General features: G+C 41.9%; 1 protein-coding gene across 1 annotated transcript in view; it reads left to right on the forward strand.

The window, feature by feature from the left end:
- The window catches only part of nt5dc1 (5'-nucleotidase domain containing 1), a 96,184-nt gene that overhangs the window by 74,968 nt on the left and 6,632 nt on the right, over positions 1-14,584 (forward strand). Inside the window, exons 10-11 of the mRNA XM_033648746.2 lie at positions 9,354-9,527; positions 12,491-12,659. Of these exons, the coding sequence (XP_033504637.1) occupies positions 9,354-9,527; positions 12,491-12,659 (343 nt within the window). The remainder of the gene's footprint in view (positions 1-9,353; positions 9,528-12,490; positions 12,660-14,584) is intronic.

Consider the following 14,584-nt stretch of genomic DNA (forward strand, 5'->3'; position numbering starts at 1 on the left):
AAATTAGCGTAACAAAAGCAAGATTCACTTTTTCTAGACTCCTGTGCAACAGTTGTTTATGTGACAGCAATATTCTGATATGGTAGATCTTGAATGATGTTCAGCTCTGCTTTCTTGCCCTGTTCTCATATGATAAAATCAAACACGAATCTGAAATTTATATCAAAATTATTACAATTTAAAAACCTTTATGAAGTGTTCTGTAGCTGGGATTTGTGAGATAATAGCCTCCATTTGTTTTTTGGTCAGTAATACGGCATGTTTTTGGAGATACAAGTGTCCACGGTCATGGCAGTGCGATAAGATTTTGAAGATTCCCTATGTTACTGCCGCACCAACTTTGGCAGTCCTGGGAATGTGTTGTAGTGTGTAGACAAATAACCTATTCAGGCAGAGGCAGGGCACTGCAGAGTAGAAAAAGAAGGACAAACCATGTCATAGTGAAAAATCGCTGAGTCATCTGAGCCCTCTGCACTCTGAATTGGAGCCAGCCACAAAAGCTCACATTAGACAGTCCAGTGAAAGCTACTTGGCCTATGGTTTTTTGCAGGGAGGGGAAACTTGCTTTCCCACACTGGAATGCCTCATCTGTTGGGAAAATCTATCAAATGGTGCAGTGCTCTCACAGTAAGCACCGAAGGAGTTCTGTACTGTATGTTTACATGTGTGAAAAATTCACTAAGAATTGGTGTCATATGCTGTATTTCCACTGCACAGCTCTACTCAGCCAAGCCTGCTCTTTTTTTCCACTAGCAAAAGCTGTGTGATAGTACCTGGAACTTTTTTTAGTACCACCTCAGTAAAGGCCCCAAGTGAGCCAGATGAAAGGATTCAGCAAGTTGGAGATGATGTCACAGCAGTTTAAAACGGCATTGCTATGGCGATCAGCTGAGAATCACGTCTACACTGAGGGTTTACTAGGGCGGCAGTAGCTCAGTCCATAGGGACTTGGGTTGGGAACCAGAGGGTCGCCTGTTTGAGTCCCCATCCAGACCAAATATGGAGCGTGGACTGGTGGCTGGAGAGGTGCCAGTTCACCTCCTGGGCACTGCCGAGGTGCCCTTGAGCAAGGCACTGAACCCCCCCAACTGCTCGGGGCGCCTGACCAAGGCAGCCCCCTCACTCTGACATCTCTCCACTTTGTGCATGTGCATGTGTGTGTCTTTCAGACCTGTGTGTTAATGACAAAATAGTGAAAAAATTGAATTTCCCCTCAGGGGGATTAATAAAGTATATTAAAAAAAAATAAATAAAAAAAATTAAATAGAGAAGGGGACCTGGTACCAAACAGCGTATAAATGCGCGCCCCACAAAAGACGTTACATCCTTAACGTACAGTTATCTAATTAACATAAAGTTACGGAGGTTAGGTTTAGGCAAGTATAGTTACTGTGGTTAGGTGTAGCAAAAGAAACATGGTGAGGACATAATAAAATGACTCAAAGTTCACACAAATCAGAACACATGATCCCAGGGGAAAATCCTGGGTGAAAGTCCATTTTTTTGTGACACCACCCCAACCGGCCTCCTTACAAGTGCTCTGGTCTGCTTCCTTGTTTACTGCTGTCAGCGCATTGGTCACGTGATCGCAGCCTTTCAAAATGTGTGGGATATGTAAGAATGTGGGTGCACTGTTTTTTGGTACAGTCATTGCCTGTACCAAAAGTAAGCTGAGTCAAGTTGTGTTGAGCCATGTGCTGGAAATGAGGTTATAGTTTCCAAAAGTTTTGGAACAACTCATGTCAGCCCCTCATTAAGAAATAAAAATGAACAGTTACATCTGTTGGATGACACAAATATCAGAATTTCACGTGACAGCCTTTAAAATAAGTGACTGCTGATTTGTCATACTTTTTACTCGTGCCCACAGTCTTATACTTCACCCCAAGGAATGACATCATAACTGATTTATAACACATGAGGGTCAACCATCAATCACTGATACAAATAAATTAGATGGATTATGGCCAGATTTGAGCCAAGTTGAGTAATGCATTGAGTTCAATAGATAATTTAAATACTATATAGCATATATATGATGTCTAACAATGAAATCATATGTTACCATTGGCTTGACAGTCTCAGTAGTTCGTCAACTACCCCTGTAAGAGATCACTACTAAGCTTTTAGCACCAACTATTTCAGGGAGCGCACAAATGCCAGTGAATGTTACTTCACTTTATTCCAGTTATGAGCCATACTAAGGTCTGTAGCAGGTAATATTTATGTGGGTATTGTTGTATCCCACATAACTAAATCAAAAAATCAGGAGAGTCGGTACAGATGAGGCACAGGCAGAGCTGCATCAGCCCTGCCAAAGTTCACCCCGCAGCACTCGTCATCGTCCACATCCCTCTCTCAGCTCCTCTCCCCCTCCTCCCAGCCTCTCTGCTCAATGCCTCCTCTGTTCCCCAGCCACGTGGAGAAAGCTCTCATGGAATTCAGTGTCAACCTGCACTTATAGCTGCTTTAAACACTCCTCGAGGTGACCTGAGGCACTCGGTGTTTTCAGTTCTCTCCACTTTCACCTGACAGGACTTAATGCAGGTGGGCTGAATGGAGGCATTCAGGGGAGATTACAATTCCCTCTCAGCAGAGTGCTGACACTGATGGGGTCATGGTGGAGCTGATGGGACACAGTCATGGAGATTCAGGCCTGGCTACGGTAGTTGGGATCTTTCTGGGGTGTCTCTGCTGTTTTTATTAGTAACAGAGGAGTTTGGAGTCACAGTTGATGTCCGAATTGTAAAATTCCCTCAGCAAGCCAATGACAAAGCAGTAATGCTTTGTCTTCATAGGTTGATGATTTCCTAATAATTAAACCCAGATCGTCCCAGTGAGTCATTGCCTTTTGAAATAAGAAGTGTAATTGGCTGCCATTATAGAAGTCAAGACAAATTTGTTATCCTCAAATGCAAATGGCAATGGATCTGTCAATCTCAGACAATGTTCTGCCTCATTTCTATTGGTCCTACTTTGTATACCGAGTCAAAAGATCCTCAAATTATGACATAATTGTACTTGAATTAATGCAAATAACATAACTTTAATAACTTCATAATGTTCTTAAAACTAGCAGGTAGATCTGTCTTGTTCCACTTGGTCTCAACTGCATTGAAAACACATGTAATGATCTCATCCTGTTGGCAGAGTCTTTCGCATCTTAAGGGTAATATAACATTTTTGGCCTGAATATGAGCCTAAATGACAAAATGGGGTTTTGCCCTGCTGTCTCATTGGCCCCCTCCTGTCCCTGCACTCCAGGCCCCACACAGTGTGCAGCACAATGGGTTCATTAAGGCCCCTCTGCATGCCTGCAGCTCTGTTTACCTGGGCCTGGCTTTGGCTTTAACTGCTCCTCTGAGTGATGAGCTGATAAGAGACGGGGCTGCAGGCCCACACTACAGGTCATCTTAAAGCAGCAGTGAGCTCTTTCTGATAGCAAGAGGACAGAAAGTAGACTCTTAAACACACTCGAGGCAATGAGTCTTGATGAGCTATATCTCCACTGAGACATCCATCAGACACTGAGGAGACACAGGGGCGTCACTCTGGAGTCCTTGATTTTGACCTGTTCACTGTATGATAAATCAATAATTCCTGGTTTAGAGTTCCAGATGTTGGACTGTTCTCACCATCCATTCGTTTACATCAGCTCATCTTCATCATTTCACTGGGGAATCAGTGACTGCCTTTGTGACTCATCCATACCGACTAATGCCGGGTAAAACACTACAAAAGAATCAAGTGGATTTCTGGCCCGACCCCCCCCCCCCATCCTCACCATCGTCAGCAAGTATCGTCAGCATCGTAAGTGTGGGCCAACCTAACAGCTGTGGTTAGACGGACATAAGCACTGTTTAACAAACCACAACCCTCTCATTTATTCAATGAGACCACTGCATTGTTACATCAGGAGAGCTAATGCAGGCAAACACTTAATTTCCTGCATTCTGGTGAATTTAATGCACTAATTTGTGCCTTTTCTTCATCAATTTAGGATGGAATTATCTTAAATTTCATCAAAATAGAATTCCTCTGCTACATGTTATTATTGGGGGGTACAAATGTGCATATTCTAAATTTTGGGGGGGCATGTTCCCCGTTGTCATCCAGCGACTGGACCACAAGGCAATGCACTAGGTTGGCCAAGCAAATATGTAAAGCACACATTCTTGGTAAATGAGTGTGTAAGGCCATATTTCTGCTGTTTCCTTGGTGATTGTGATGGGCTCCATCTGTTTTTGTCATGATGATCCTCATAGTTTCATAGAGCGCTGTGTGGAGTTTTGGATTCTGATAAGCCTTAGAACTCATAGATCTATCACCCAAACAAGCCTTCCTCTGATTTATTCTCCACCTGAAACAACACAGCCGCACCAAAGTAGCACCTTCCATTTTGTTTCAACACAGTGCAGGTTTTAGTCTGAGCACCTGGGGACAAATTAAAACAATGAGCTGAAAGCTGACGAAAGCTACATTGTTGATTCTCAGTGGGATCAGTAGCAGCAACAACCCTCTTACATTAGAAAGTTGTGATGGTGCTTTGTGTAGTTTCAACATATCTAAATTAGTACCTAGCAGGGCCGTTTTAAAACATTTGTGGAAAGACAATTTCAAGTCTCAAGTTAATCAAAACAGGTCTCAAGTTTAGACAGCCGCAGGTCTTGTAGGGCTCAGAATGCAGACAATCAAAATGACAGAATTTGAACAAAGCTGTACTATTAGTCTGTTATCGAGAGTATAACTGAGACAAAGTTTTTCAATGCATAGGCCTAATAAATAGCCAAGTTCTGTGACTACAAAGCCTGCCATTTATTTTTTTCATTCCTCCAGTTAATTTTTCAAGGTTAAAAAAAAGTCTTTATGAAGTCAAGTTTCAAGTTAGCCTTGCCGTACAGGAGACAAGTCCAATGCCGCGTTTGTACTTCATGGTTCAGCTCTATTCAGCTAACTTTTGGTACGATGTTCTTTTCTCCATTAGTTTCCCCTGCAGATAGTACTCCCTCAGTGCAGACGTGGTTCTCAGCTGATAGCCACAGTGACGTCATGTCAAACTGCCATGATATTATCTTCAGCATGGCACTTGCTGAATCCCTTCATCAGCAACCAAACAGAGGAATATCTACACTTCGTCAATTGCATGGTGTAGTATACTTACATTTTTTAAAATCTGGTTCAAGTAAATAAGAAATGTGGTCGCTATGGACAGTAGCTTGGCTATTTAAAAGTCACAGGTTTGTGTAGGATGTCTGTGTTGTGCCAGTGGTGATTCTCTTTGACCAGTCAGTGGTCTGCAGTGTTATAACTCCACCTTTCATTATCAGCTTGGCTCAACTGAGGTGAACCAGGAACTACCTACAACTTCTGCTGATGAAAAACCAACTAGAACAAATTGAGTTGAGTAGAGCCATGCAGTACCACGTAGTGGAAGTACGACATAAATCAAGTCTTAAGTCCTCATTTGTGGGACCTCTCATGTCTACAGCTCTGGTATTGATTCATGGAAAAGCTATTACGCCATTTGGATCATTTGACTTAATCCTAAAGTTCATAAAATGTAGGAATCTTGGAAAGAGGTAGAGTGACTCTAATGCAGAATACTTTCCTCCGTTCCAGGAATTATCCATAGAGTAGTAAATCAGTGTTATGAAGAAGTTAAATTCACCAACTCCATCAGCAGTAATTAAAGATTAAGAACACAGACACATCTTGCCTAGACCACCTGCCACTACATATATCATTTATAGAGTGTGCATCAAAGCACTGTGTGTGGAATTCATTTGAATCCGTTCAGTAAATGGCCTTGCATAACACTTAGTGTTGGCCAGACCTAGCGTGAGACTACGGGGCTGCTCAGGAAACTTTGATAGCGTCAAACTTGGTCTGTGCCAATATAAGCTGCACCGTGGCATCGCAGGTCATGCTCAGGGTTACGACAACAGCTACAGGCTGCATATACAACCAGTGGACAGTGTCATATTGTGTTGATGTGTTTGGATGAGAAGCGTTTGCCCGGCTGATTGAACTTCAGCCTGCAGTCTGATTCACTTCATGGTGCTTTGCCTCACGCAGAGCTCAGTCTGGTTCAGGCTAATGTAACTGTATCCATACACAATGAATCTCTTCTATAATATGTAGCCTCTGTGCTGGAATCCTCGGCCTCTGTAAATATTTATCATACTGATCCCATGACTCTGGCAGCAGCACTGCTGAGCAATGAGTAGTGCAGGGCTTTTTGGGGGTACGAAGACCAGCTGTGGGCAGTTCTGGGAAAGTCTGGTGGAAATGTGATTCCTGCTGCCCCCTCCCCGCAGGCCCGGCCCGCAGCAGCCCCGATTAGCCCGTCTGTTTGTTTACATGTGGAAGGGCCGGTCTCAGACACAGCACGGCTCTGTGAGGGGGAGGGACGAGACGCAGCTACTGGAATGCCTCACATCCTCTTTATAGCCTTCTGACTCCTGTAGAGAGGTTGGATTTAGGTAGATCTCACACAAAGAGGCATCTGCAACACCCCTGCGTGTGATGGCTAGAAAGGGTTTGCATGATGTGGCTTGCATAAATCTTTGTTTTTCTGTGTTATCAAGTTCATTCAGAAGATTTCAGGTGATGATGAAGAGCATGATTTTCATTGGATGGTTCTCCCACACAGCAGAGTTTCATCAGACTCCATTAACATAAGATAAGAATGACAGAAATATTTAAGTTTTCAGCCCAGACCTACAAAATAAATTCGAAATCCAGGCAGAAAGGCTGTATTTTAGACTTATTTTGTAATTGAACACTGAATTTTTCATATATTTGAACTTAATGTTCCATTTACTGAAAGCAACACCAATAAATGTTTATTTGTCTCAGTAACAAGGGTTTAAATGGCCATGTGTGATGTGAGACACTTATAGTTATGTAACCACAGAGAATTACAACCAAATATGCAGTTCCCCTCAGCTTTACAGAGCCTTTTATCCTCTTTCAGCTCAATTCTTTGGTTTTCTAGCCCACAGCTCAATTAAATTTTTAGTAGCACATCAATTTGTGCAGAAAGTTGAGGGATGTTTACACTTCTTAAAGGACCATACCATTAAATCTCCATGTTTTAGCCCATTTGTTACAAATCATATAGAAATAGAATGATAGTAGAACAGAGTAAAGTGTTTACTGTGGTCATTTGAGTGGTTCAAAAGAAAATGGTGATTATTGTTAGTTGTTATGGTGACACATACATCAGTGGTGCTGTAATGTATGTCACACTTAATAGTTTGAGCACTTTGTTTTGGCCTCCGTTTTGATGCTCATCATGTAGAATGCATTAAAAAACGCCTCTCCATGCTTTGTACTGCTCCACTGCTAGTTTGGCAGTCTGCAAAATCTCACCTCAGTGAGTTCGCAATTTGCTGCAAGTGGGTTTATACGAAGTTAGCCTGCAGTGGTACGCCAATTTTTTTTACCTAGAATAGTGAAAATATGACCCGCCCTACTTTCCCTCTGACTGGCTAGTTCTTTTTTGTTAGTTGATTGGATTGGTAAGGTTTATGCAAGAGAAGTGAGATTGGCTAGGGTTAGGGTAAGTATGTCAAGGTAAGCTAATCAGATGCAGAGTAAGGCAGAGTAGTGCAGGTTGTCTTTTCGCTATCCCAGGAACAAAAAATGACCCACAGTACCCATAAAATGTCCTCAGCTGGCACCATCATGCCATGTTTACATGAATGGAAATGTCCATTCTACTCTCAACGGATTTCTAGAATCAGAATCAGAAATACTTTACTTGATCCCCAAAGGGGAAATTATGATTCCTTACAGTCACTCTAGTGTAAATATCAGAGAATTATGAGAGGTAATAAAAAGTATGTAAATATGAAGTAAATGAAATTAGATAATAAAAAAGAAATAAAAAATAAAATGTGCGCTGTACTACAATGTTTAACACCAGTATGTAAAATATTACGAATATAAATACGTTCAATGTGCTGAGTCTGTAAAGTGTATAAAAATATACAAATTTGTGCATTGTGCTCTTTACACTTTGTGAACAGCTGCCTGCTGCTGGTGGAAACGGAGTTGACGGGAGCAGTGACACTCAAATGAAACACCAAAATTGTGGCTCGAAAAAACTGGCAATAAGTTGGCAATAATTCTCTATGGTTTCATCACTTCAAGCAACACCTCTCATGTTACATGTAGACATTTAATCCATTGTTAAAGGAGCTGTATATAATGTTCAAATATTTCTATGATTTAGTGTCTGATTGCTTCTCAACATGGAGACAGCCGAGCTAGCGGCTAGCAGCTATCGGGGCTAACAGCTCAAATAGTACTGACAGAGTTAACGGTGTTAACAGGGGGACACCAGGGGGTGGGTGTTACGTTTTCGTGACGTCAGTGTTGCAGATATCAGCGATAACTGTCACATGAGCGCGGGGCAGAGCAGCTGCAATTTGCTAGCCATTGGGACACACACACAGGGACTCACACGCACTAACACACACACACAGTTGAACTGTCTACTACAACAAAGAACAGAGAAGCTCAAATTACAACATGCCATCACAGTATGCCATTACTCTCCTGTATCTCTACATAGCATATAGGGGTTTGGTTTTATATTAATGCTCTGAATGAAGGTATGCAGCGCCTTTAATGCGAGTATATTGATTAGTGCAGCTTTAAGGAGGTAAAATTTGTCAAAACTTAAGATTGATCCTTTAATAGCACTGCATGTGATATTACCAGTAATTGTAGGTCAATAGTGAACTCATTTATTGATTATTTGCACTTTGCACAAAGATTTATTTCAAGCATTGGGTAGAAACAAATCTAAACAGTGACTTCACTGTTCAGTATTCCCATGAACTGCTCTCTGGTCTTTCACTTTGAATCCTCTTCTTACTAAGTATAAAGCCTTTTTCCTGTGTTCCAGTGTCAGCAGACTTCTGTGTCTTGTCATTTTAATCTCCAGCATTCCCCGCTTCTCACTCCATTTCCTCTCCCATTTAAAAGGGAATCGAGGTAAATGGCTGTTGAAATGGGATTTAAAGCTTTGAGCAGTGTGCGCCTGCACTTCACTTTTGGAATGCGTCTCAGTGAAGCCTGCCTCAGCCTGCTTTTCTTTCCAGACGTGGAGGACAAAGGAGATGTGATGGTCAAAGAGGTGGCGATGAGTTTTGCAGACTCATCGTGTCTGGTCTAGTTTGCCCTGGGGGGCCATAAGACATATGCCAGCCGACTTTGACTCCTGCTAAGAGAGGAATTTAGCTAAAGTGCAGCCTAACCACAGCACTTAAACTATTTTGTGTAGCTGCTGAAAGTAAACAAGCTCTCTGTCCCTTTCTTTTCCCCCCTCCCTCACCCTGCAGGTAGTGTATTTTGGAGATAGCATGAGGTCGGACATGTTCCCTGCCAGCAGCTTTGGGAAGTGGGAGACAGTGATGATCGTGGAGGAAATGGAGGGGGAGGGCGTTCCGAAGAGTGATGCGGCGATGTCCAATGAGGCCCAGGTGGAGCCGCTGGAGAAAAAGGGAAAGTTTGAGGTAAGTTCACTGAAGCAGCTGTTTCCGTTTAGCAGGGAGCTTTGCAGACCTCTGAAGCCCGCTCCTCAACCCTGCTAACAAAACCCACTCTCCAACCCAACCGTTTGCGCTCTCGTGGCATTGTGGGTAATTAATGTGCCAGGTTTTGACAAAGGAAGAGGAAATGTGTGAAATTAAAAAAATTATATCTGGTTCTGCTGCATTGATTTTGAGCCTTTTTGAAACTGTCCATCACGAGACTGTCAATTGTTGAAGTGCTCTTGCTGTGAATAAAGATGTAATTTCAGTGAGTGCCGCCCTCTGCCTCACAAAGCAGATGAGGACTTTAACCAGCAGGATGTTATGATACAGGTAGTGACACTGACTGTGCTGAACTTATCAGGAATTCCAGAATAACAACTGATACTCAAACACAGACACGTGGATCCTGAGGAAGTGTGAGGAGGCCACAGACCTCCACTGCCAACATTTACTTGATTAGCATTTGCTGAATAATAAAATAAATGAGTTGGCAGCAAAGGTTTGACATGATACAACCTTCAGACAAAGCAATTTATTATATGTTAAAGGAAGTACGCCTAGAGAGGAAATGAACCCGCAATCCAGGCTGAAAGGGGTGAACTGTGAAACTTTGCAGATAATAAATGCATGACATGTCCAGAGTCCTTGAACCGTCCCTGTCCATGACCTCTTATATTATCTACCTCTTTTTTTTTTTTTTTTTTTTTTTTTTGTAAATTATTTTCTGAGAGAATTTGGCTAGATCACTCTCACCTTTTAATCTTCCTGGACCAGACAATGTCAAAATAACAAACCAGATAATAGACAGTTAATGCACTCCCTCGCTCTTTTGACCAACCAGCAGTCATTCTTGGGGATTTATACAAATTGGGATGTATTTTATAATTCTTGTCACGTACATGAAGTGACAAGTGTTATCACATTCTGTATATTTTCTGTAAAGTAGCTGTGTTAAAACAAAAGTTGTTAAAATGTTCCAGAAAAACAGACATGGGTTAAATAAGAGAAAAATCACCTTTTTGATGGTGACACTGAGCTTGTTTCGGAGTAAAAGAAGGGAACCTCAAGCTCTAGTTCATCTATGTCTTGTTCCAGTAGCCAAATTCTCATTAGATTGCCCTGGTTCCCTTAACATCTGACCTGGACCTTGTTGACCCAGGTGACGTGCACCAGTATGACTCTTGCGTTTGCAATTTCACTCATCTTGAGGTAGGTTAGGAGCATTAAGAACTTTGCCTAAGAGTCCACACTGGATTATGATCAGGAATTAAATCCCAGTCTTCCGCGCCATAGTCAGTAGTTTAAACCACCGACCGATCAAGCTAATTATAACAATCCTGAGCAACAGCAACATCCAGAAGAAGGAATGTGAGAAGCTCGAAAATTACCAAGGGCTGAAAGGGGAGCTTGAAAAGATGTGGGGAGTAAAGGCAACAGTGGTGCCTGTGGTAATCGGAGCACTCCAGGGCTATGACCTACACACTGGGAGAGTGGCTTCAGCAGATTCCAGGTAGAACATCTGACGTCTCTGTCCAAAAGAGCGCAGTCCTAGGAACAGCAAAGATACTGTGCAGAACCCTCAAACTCCCAGGTCTCTGGTAGAGGACCCGAGCTTGAGGAAGACGCACCACCACCCATGGTTAGCATTCGAATACTGATTTGATTGTCAACTAATTGACTGAAGCTTTGAAGCATTGGGGTCAGCCCTTTGTTTCACACACAGAGTTTTTGATGATTAGGAGTATAACAGTGGGGTATTTATGGTGCTGTGAACGCACTTATGTGCTCAAAAGAGCAAGTATAAGAGCAGAAGTATGTATGTTAAGACAGAGAACATGATTCAATAATGGCTGTTTGCGAAAGGTCAATGATCCTGGTGAGTGCAATGTTAGTGCTGTAATATAGTGGAATTATCTTTTCATATTAACATTTGTTTCCTCTTGTAAACACAAACACCACTTTGCTGTGTGTCAGAAGTTGGTTTTAAAAGATGAACAATAAGAATTTTGATGAAGCTGAATGTCGCCAGTTTGTCTAAGAAATTAAACAAAGCTCTTGACTTCAGTCTTGCGTATCGGTCCCCTGAGTGAGGACGTTATTTTAGTAGATGGAGCCGGATGTGAAGAACATTACTGACAAAGATGAAATCTCGGTGGTGAAAGATCAAAGTATTTACAGACTTCCTCTTCCTGTGCCCCTTTTTCATTTACCAGCATCATCTCAAATACTCAAACTGATTGTGCATGGCTATAACACAGCAGTGCTGTAATCCCCATGCATGCACTCACTGTAATACTGCAGAGGAGGACCTGGAGGCAGACACATAGGCAATGTATTTGGTGATGGGTTTGATCCCTCTCATCTGTGTTGAATTAGGTCAGAGGTTTGTGCCTCAGCCGGCTGAAAGAAATCCCCCATCCTCAGAAATACCTCAGGCAATCCTACTGTGTTCTGCTTTTTGGTTCCCTCTCAAAAATTATATTTAGAAATATTTAATACAAATCTCTGTGGTAGCATGATCTTTCTTAGTATTTCCTTTTTTCTTCTCTGAATATTATGTAACAGTTCCTGATGACATTAGATTATACTGCACAGAGTGCTTATTTATCACTTTGGTTGAGCGTTATGTGTCTTATCACATCCTTCTTTTAAACACCACATCCTGTTGTCAAGACGATCACTGCTCATCAGCTCTTTCTGTGCATAAAGCGTATTGATGTATGAGTGATTATGGTTAAGAGAGCAGGGGATCTCTTTGAAATGTGATTCACGCAGTAGTCAAAATAACCCTCAAAGCTGCTTGGGTTAAAGCCAGTTTGAAGTCTATATTCCCTGTGCTCCGGGTGGAATTCCCACCTCCTTCTATCAGGTCTGCACATGTCTGAAAGGGAATCTTTACTCACAGTTACATACTTTGCTTTGTGTGTGGACTGTCTCAACAGGAGCAGGGCATGAAGTCACCCTCTGATGTGTCCAAGCAGTGGGGCTCCTACTTTGTCGACGTACATAAAAGCGGAGGAGGTGACGAGGAGACCCAGAAACTGACCTGGTGCTGCCACTGCATTCACAAATATAGCACCATGGCCATCCCTAGTGTTGAGCACATAGCAGGTATGTGGCAGGAGACAAGATGCTGGAGGAAATTACTGACAGTGTTACACATCTGCAGTGGATTGATGGAGATGTGACAGCAAAAAACAAGGTCCAAATAATATTAACAGCAATAATCATAATAAACTTTAAGAGCACTTGTCTAAATCAATGATTAAGTGCTTTACAACTTTAAAACAGAAAAAAAGACTACAATAAATGTAAAATTGAGTACAGAAAAAATAAGAAGACCAATTAAATCAAGTCATATGACATGATAAAAAACTTCAAAATGACAAATCATAAAATAAGACAAAGTTGAATGAACTTAACTTAATAAATCAGCCCCGAAAAGATTATTTGAATATTAGTTTGGTCAGGACCACTTTAGTCAAAGAAAACTTTATTTCCATTTGCAGTATGATATTTTGTGGTATGGCTCCGTTCTGGGGCCTCTCTGCCTTTCCTCGGGCCTACGCAGAAAACCTCTTCCACGTGCCTACATGGAAATCATAAGATGGAGAGAGCACACCTTTCCGCCCTTCCATGCGCCTGCGTGGAAAGCCATAAGGCAGAGAGCACACCTGTCTGCCCTTCCATGTGCAAATGAGGAAAGCCTGAGTGCCTACATGGAAAGCCTAAGGCAGGGAGAGCAACAGCAAAGAGGTGGAGGTGGGTTGCAAAGTGGCCTGCAGAGGAAGCAGCAACAGTAGGCAGGCCAGAGCAGTTTAAATAGGGCGCCCTGAATGACAGAGTATAATCTCTGTGTGGCAGTAGTTGATTACGATTTTTTTCTCTCTTGCCTGTGTGTCTTTGTGTTATCAGTCTTTGTAACCTCTCTAAATTCAGAGTTTTTTGCAGCTCAGTGAACGCCTCTCAGGCAGAACTATTCCCTTTTTCCTTCGTGGCATTTTGTGGAGTGATGAATAACTGATCAGTCAATCTGATCATAGCTGATCAGATATGGTTGACAGGTGAGAGGACCAGTTGTTTGTGAGTGAAAGCAAACTTTTAGACCCAGCAAAGTGAACCATTAAGTTTCTCTTTCACTGCGCTCTGTGCTCTCAGAGTGTGGAGAAATTAATTACTGAATGATATATATTCCAGCAGTGCTCCTTGTGAACGGTCCAGCTCCAAAAATAGCGAATCAAAATGTGGCGGCAGATGTTTTAATCGCTGTGGGCTGCCAACAATAAATGAATGTGTGGGAAACCCTGGATAGTGCTCGGCCCATTTTGTGTGCAGAGGTGTGGGACAATTAATCTCCTGTGGGAGTGTCTCTCAATAATTAATTGACAGCAAAATACCGAGACACTCCCACTTTTCAGATTAATTATTTCACAGCTGTGCACACAAAACGGGAGGAGTACTATCTATTTAAGATTAATGTTGTAAAAAGTTGTATAAAATATTCTTGATCAAGGTCCAGAGGGAAAGAAACCTTAGTATAACCAATACCTTGCTGGATGTGGAATTGCTGGATGTGCAAATATTTCCTTTAAAAAAAAGAGTTTAAATGAAGAATTCCTTTGCCATCTCAAACAGCACTAACTGCAAATAAAACCTGGATCCAAAACTTAAAGGCTTCTTACTGAAATAAGATGAAATATACTTATAAAACAGGGCAATTCAGGATGAAAGATTTTGCTGTCACATGAGCTTGTGGTTTCCAATGCAGTTCAGCAAATACATTACACTGCACTGATGTTCTTTAGCTCATCAACACTGTGACAAAAACAAAACTCATATTTTATTTTCATCACCCAGTCAAAGTGAATATTTTTGCCAGTGCTTTCCTGTAAATGCCCCCATATGGTGCCCAGACAGAACACGACTGAGAGTCAAACTCTTGGTGTAAAAACAGGAAAAAACAATCTGACGTGAAACTTTTAGCAGTTAAGAATCTCTGTTGCCACATCAAACATCCTTTCCATCATTTCAGGACA

This window comes from Epinephelus lanceolatus, chromosome 13, assembly GCF_041903045.1.
Source record: "Epinephelus lanceolatus isolate andai-2023 chromosome 13, ASM4190304v1, whole genome shotgun sequence".
Classification (NCBI taxonomy): Eukaryota; Metazoa; Chordata; class Actinopteri; order Perciformes; family Serranidae; genus Epinephelus; species Epinephelus lanceolatus.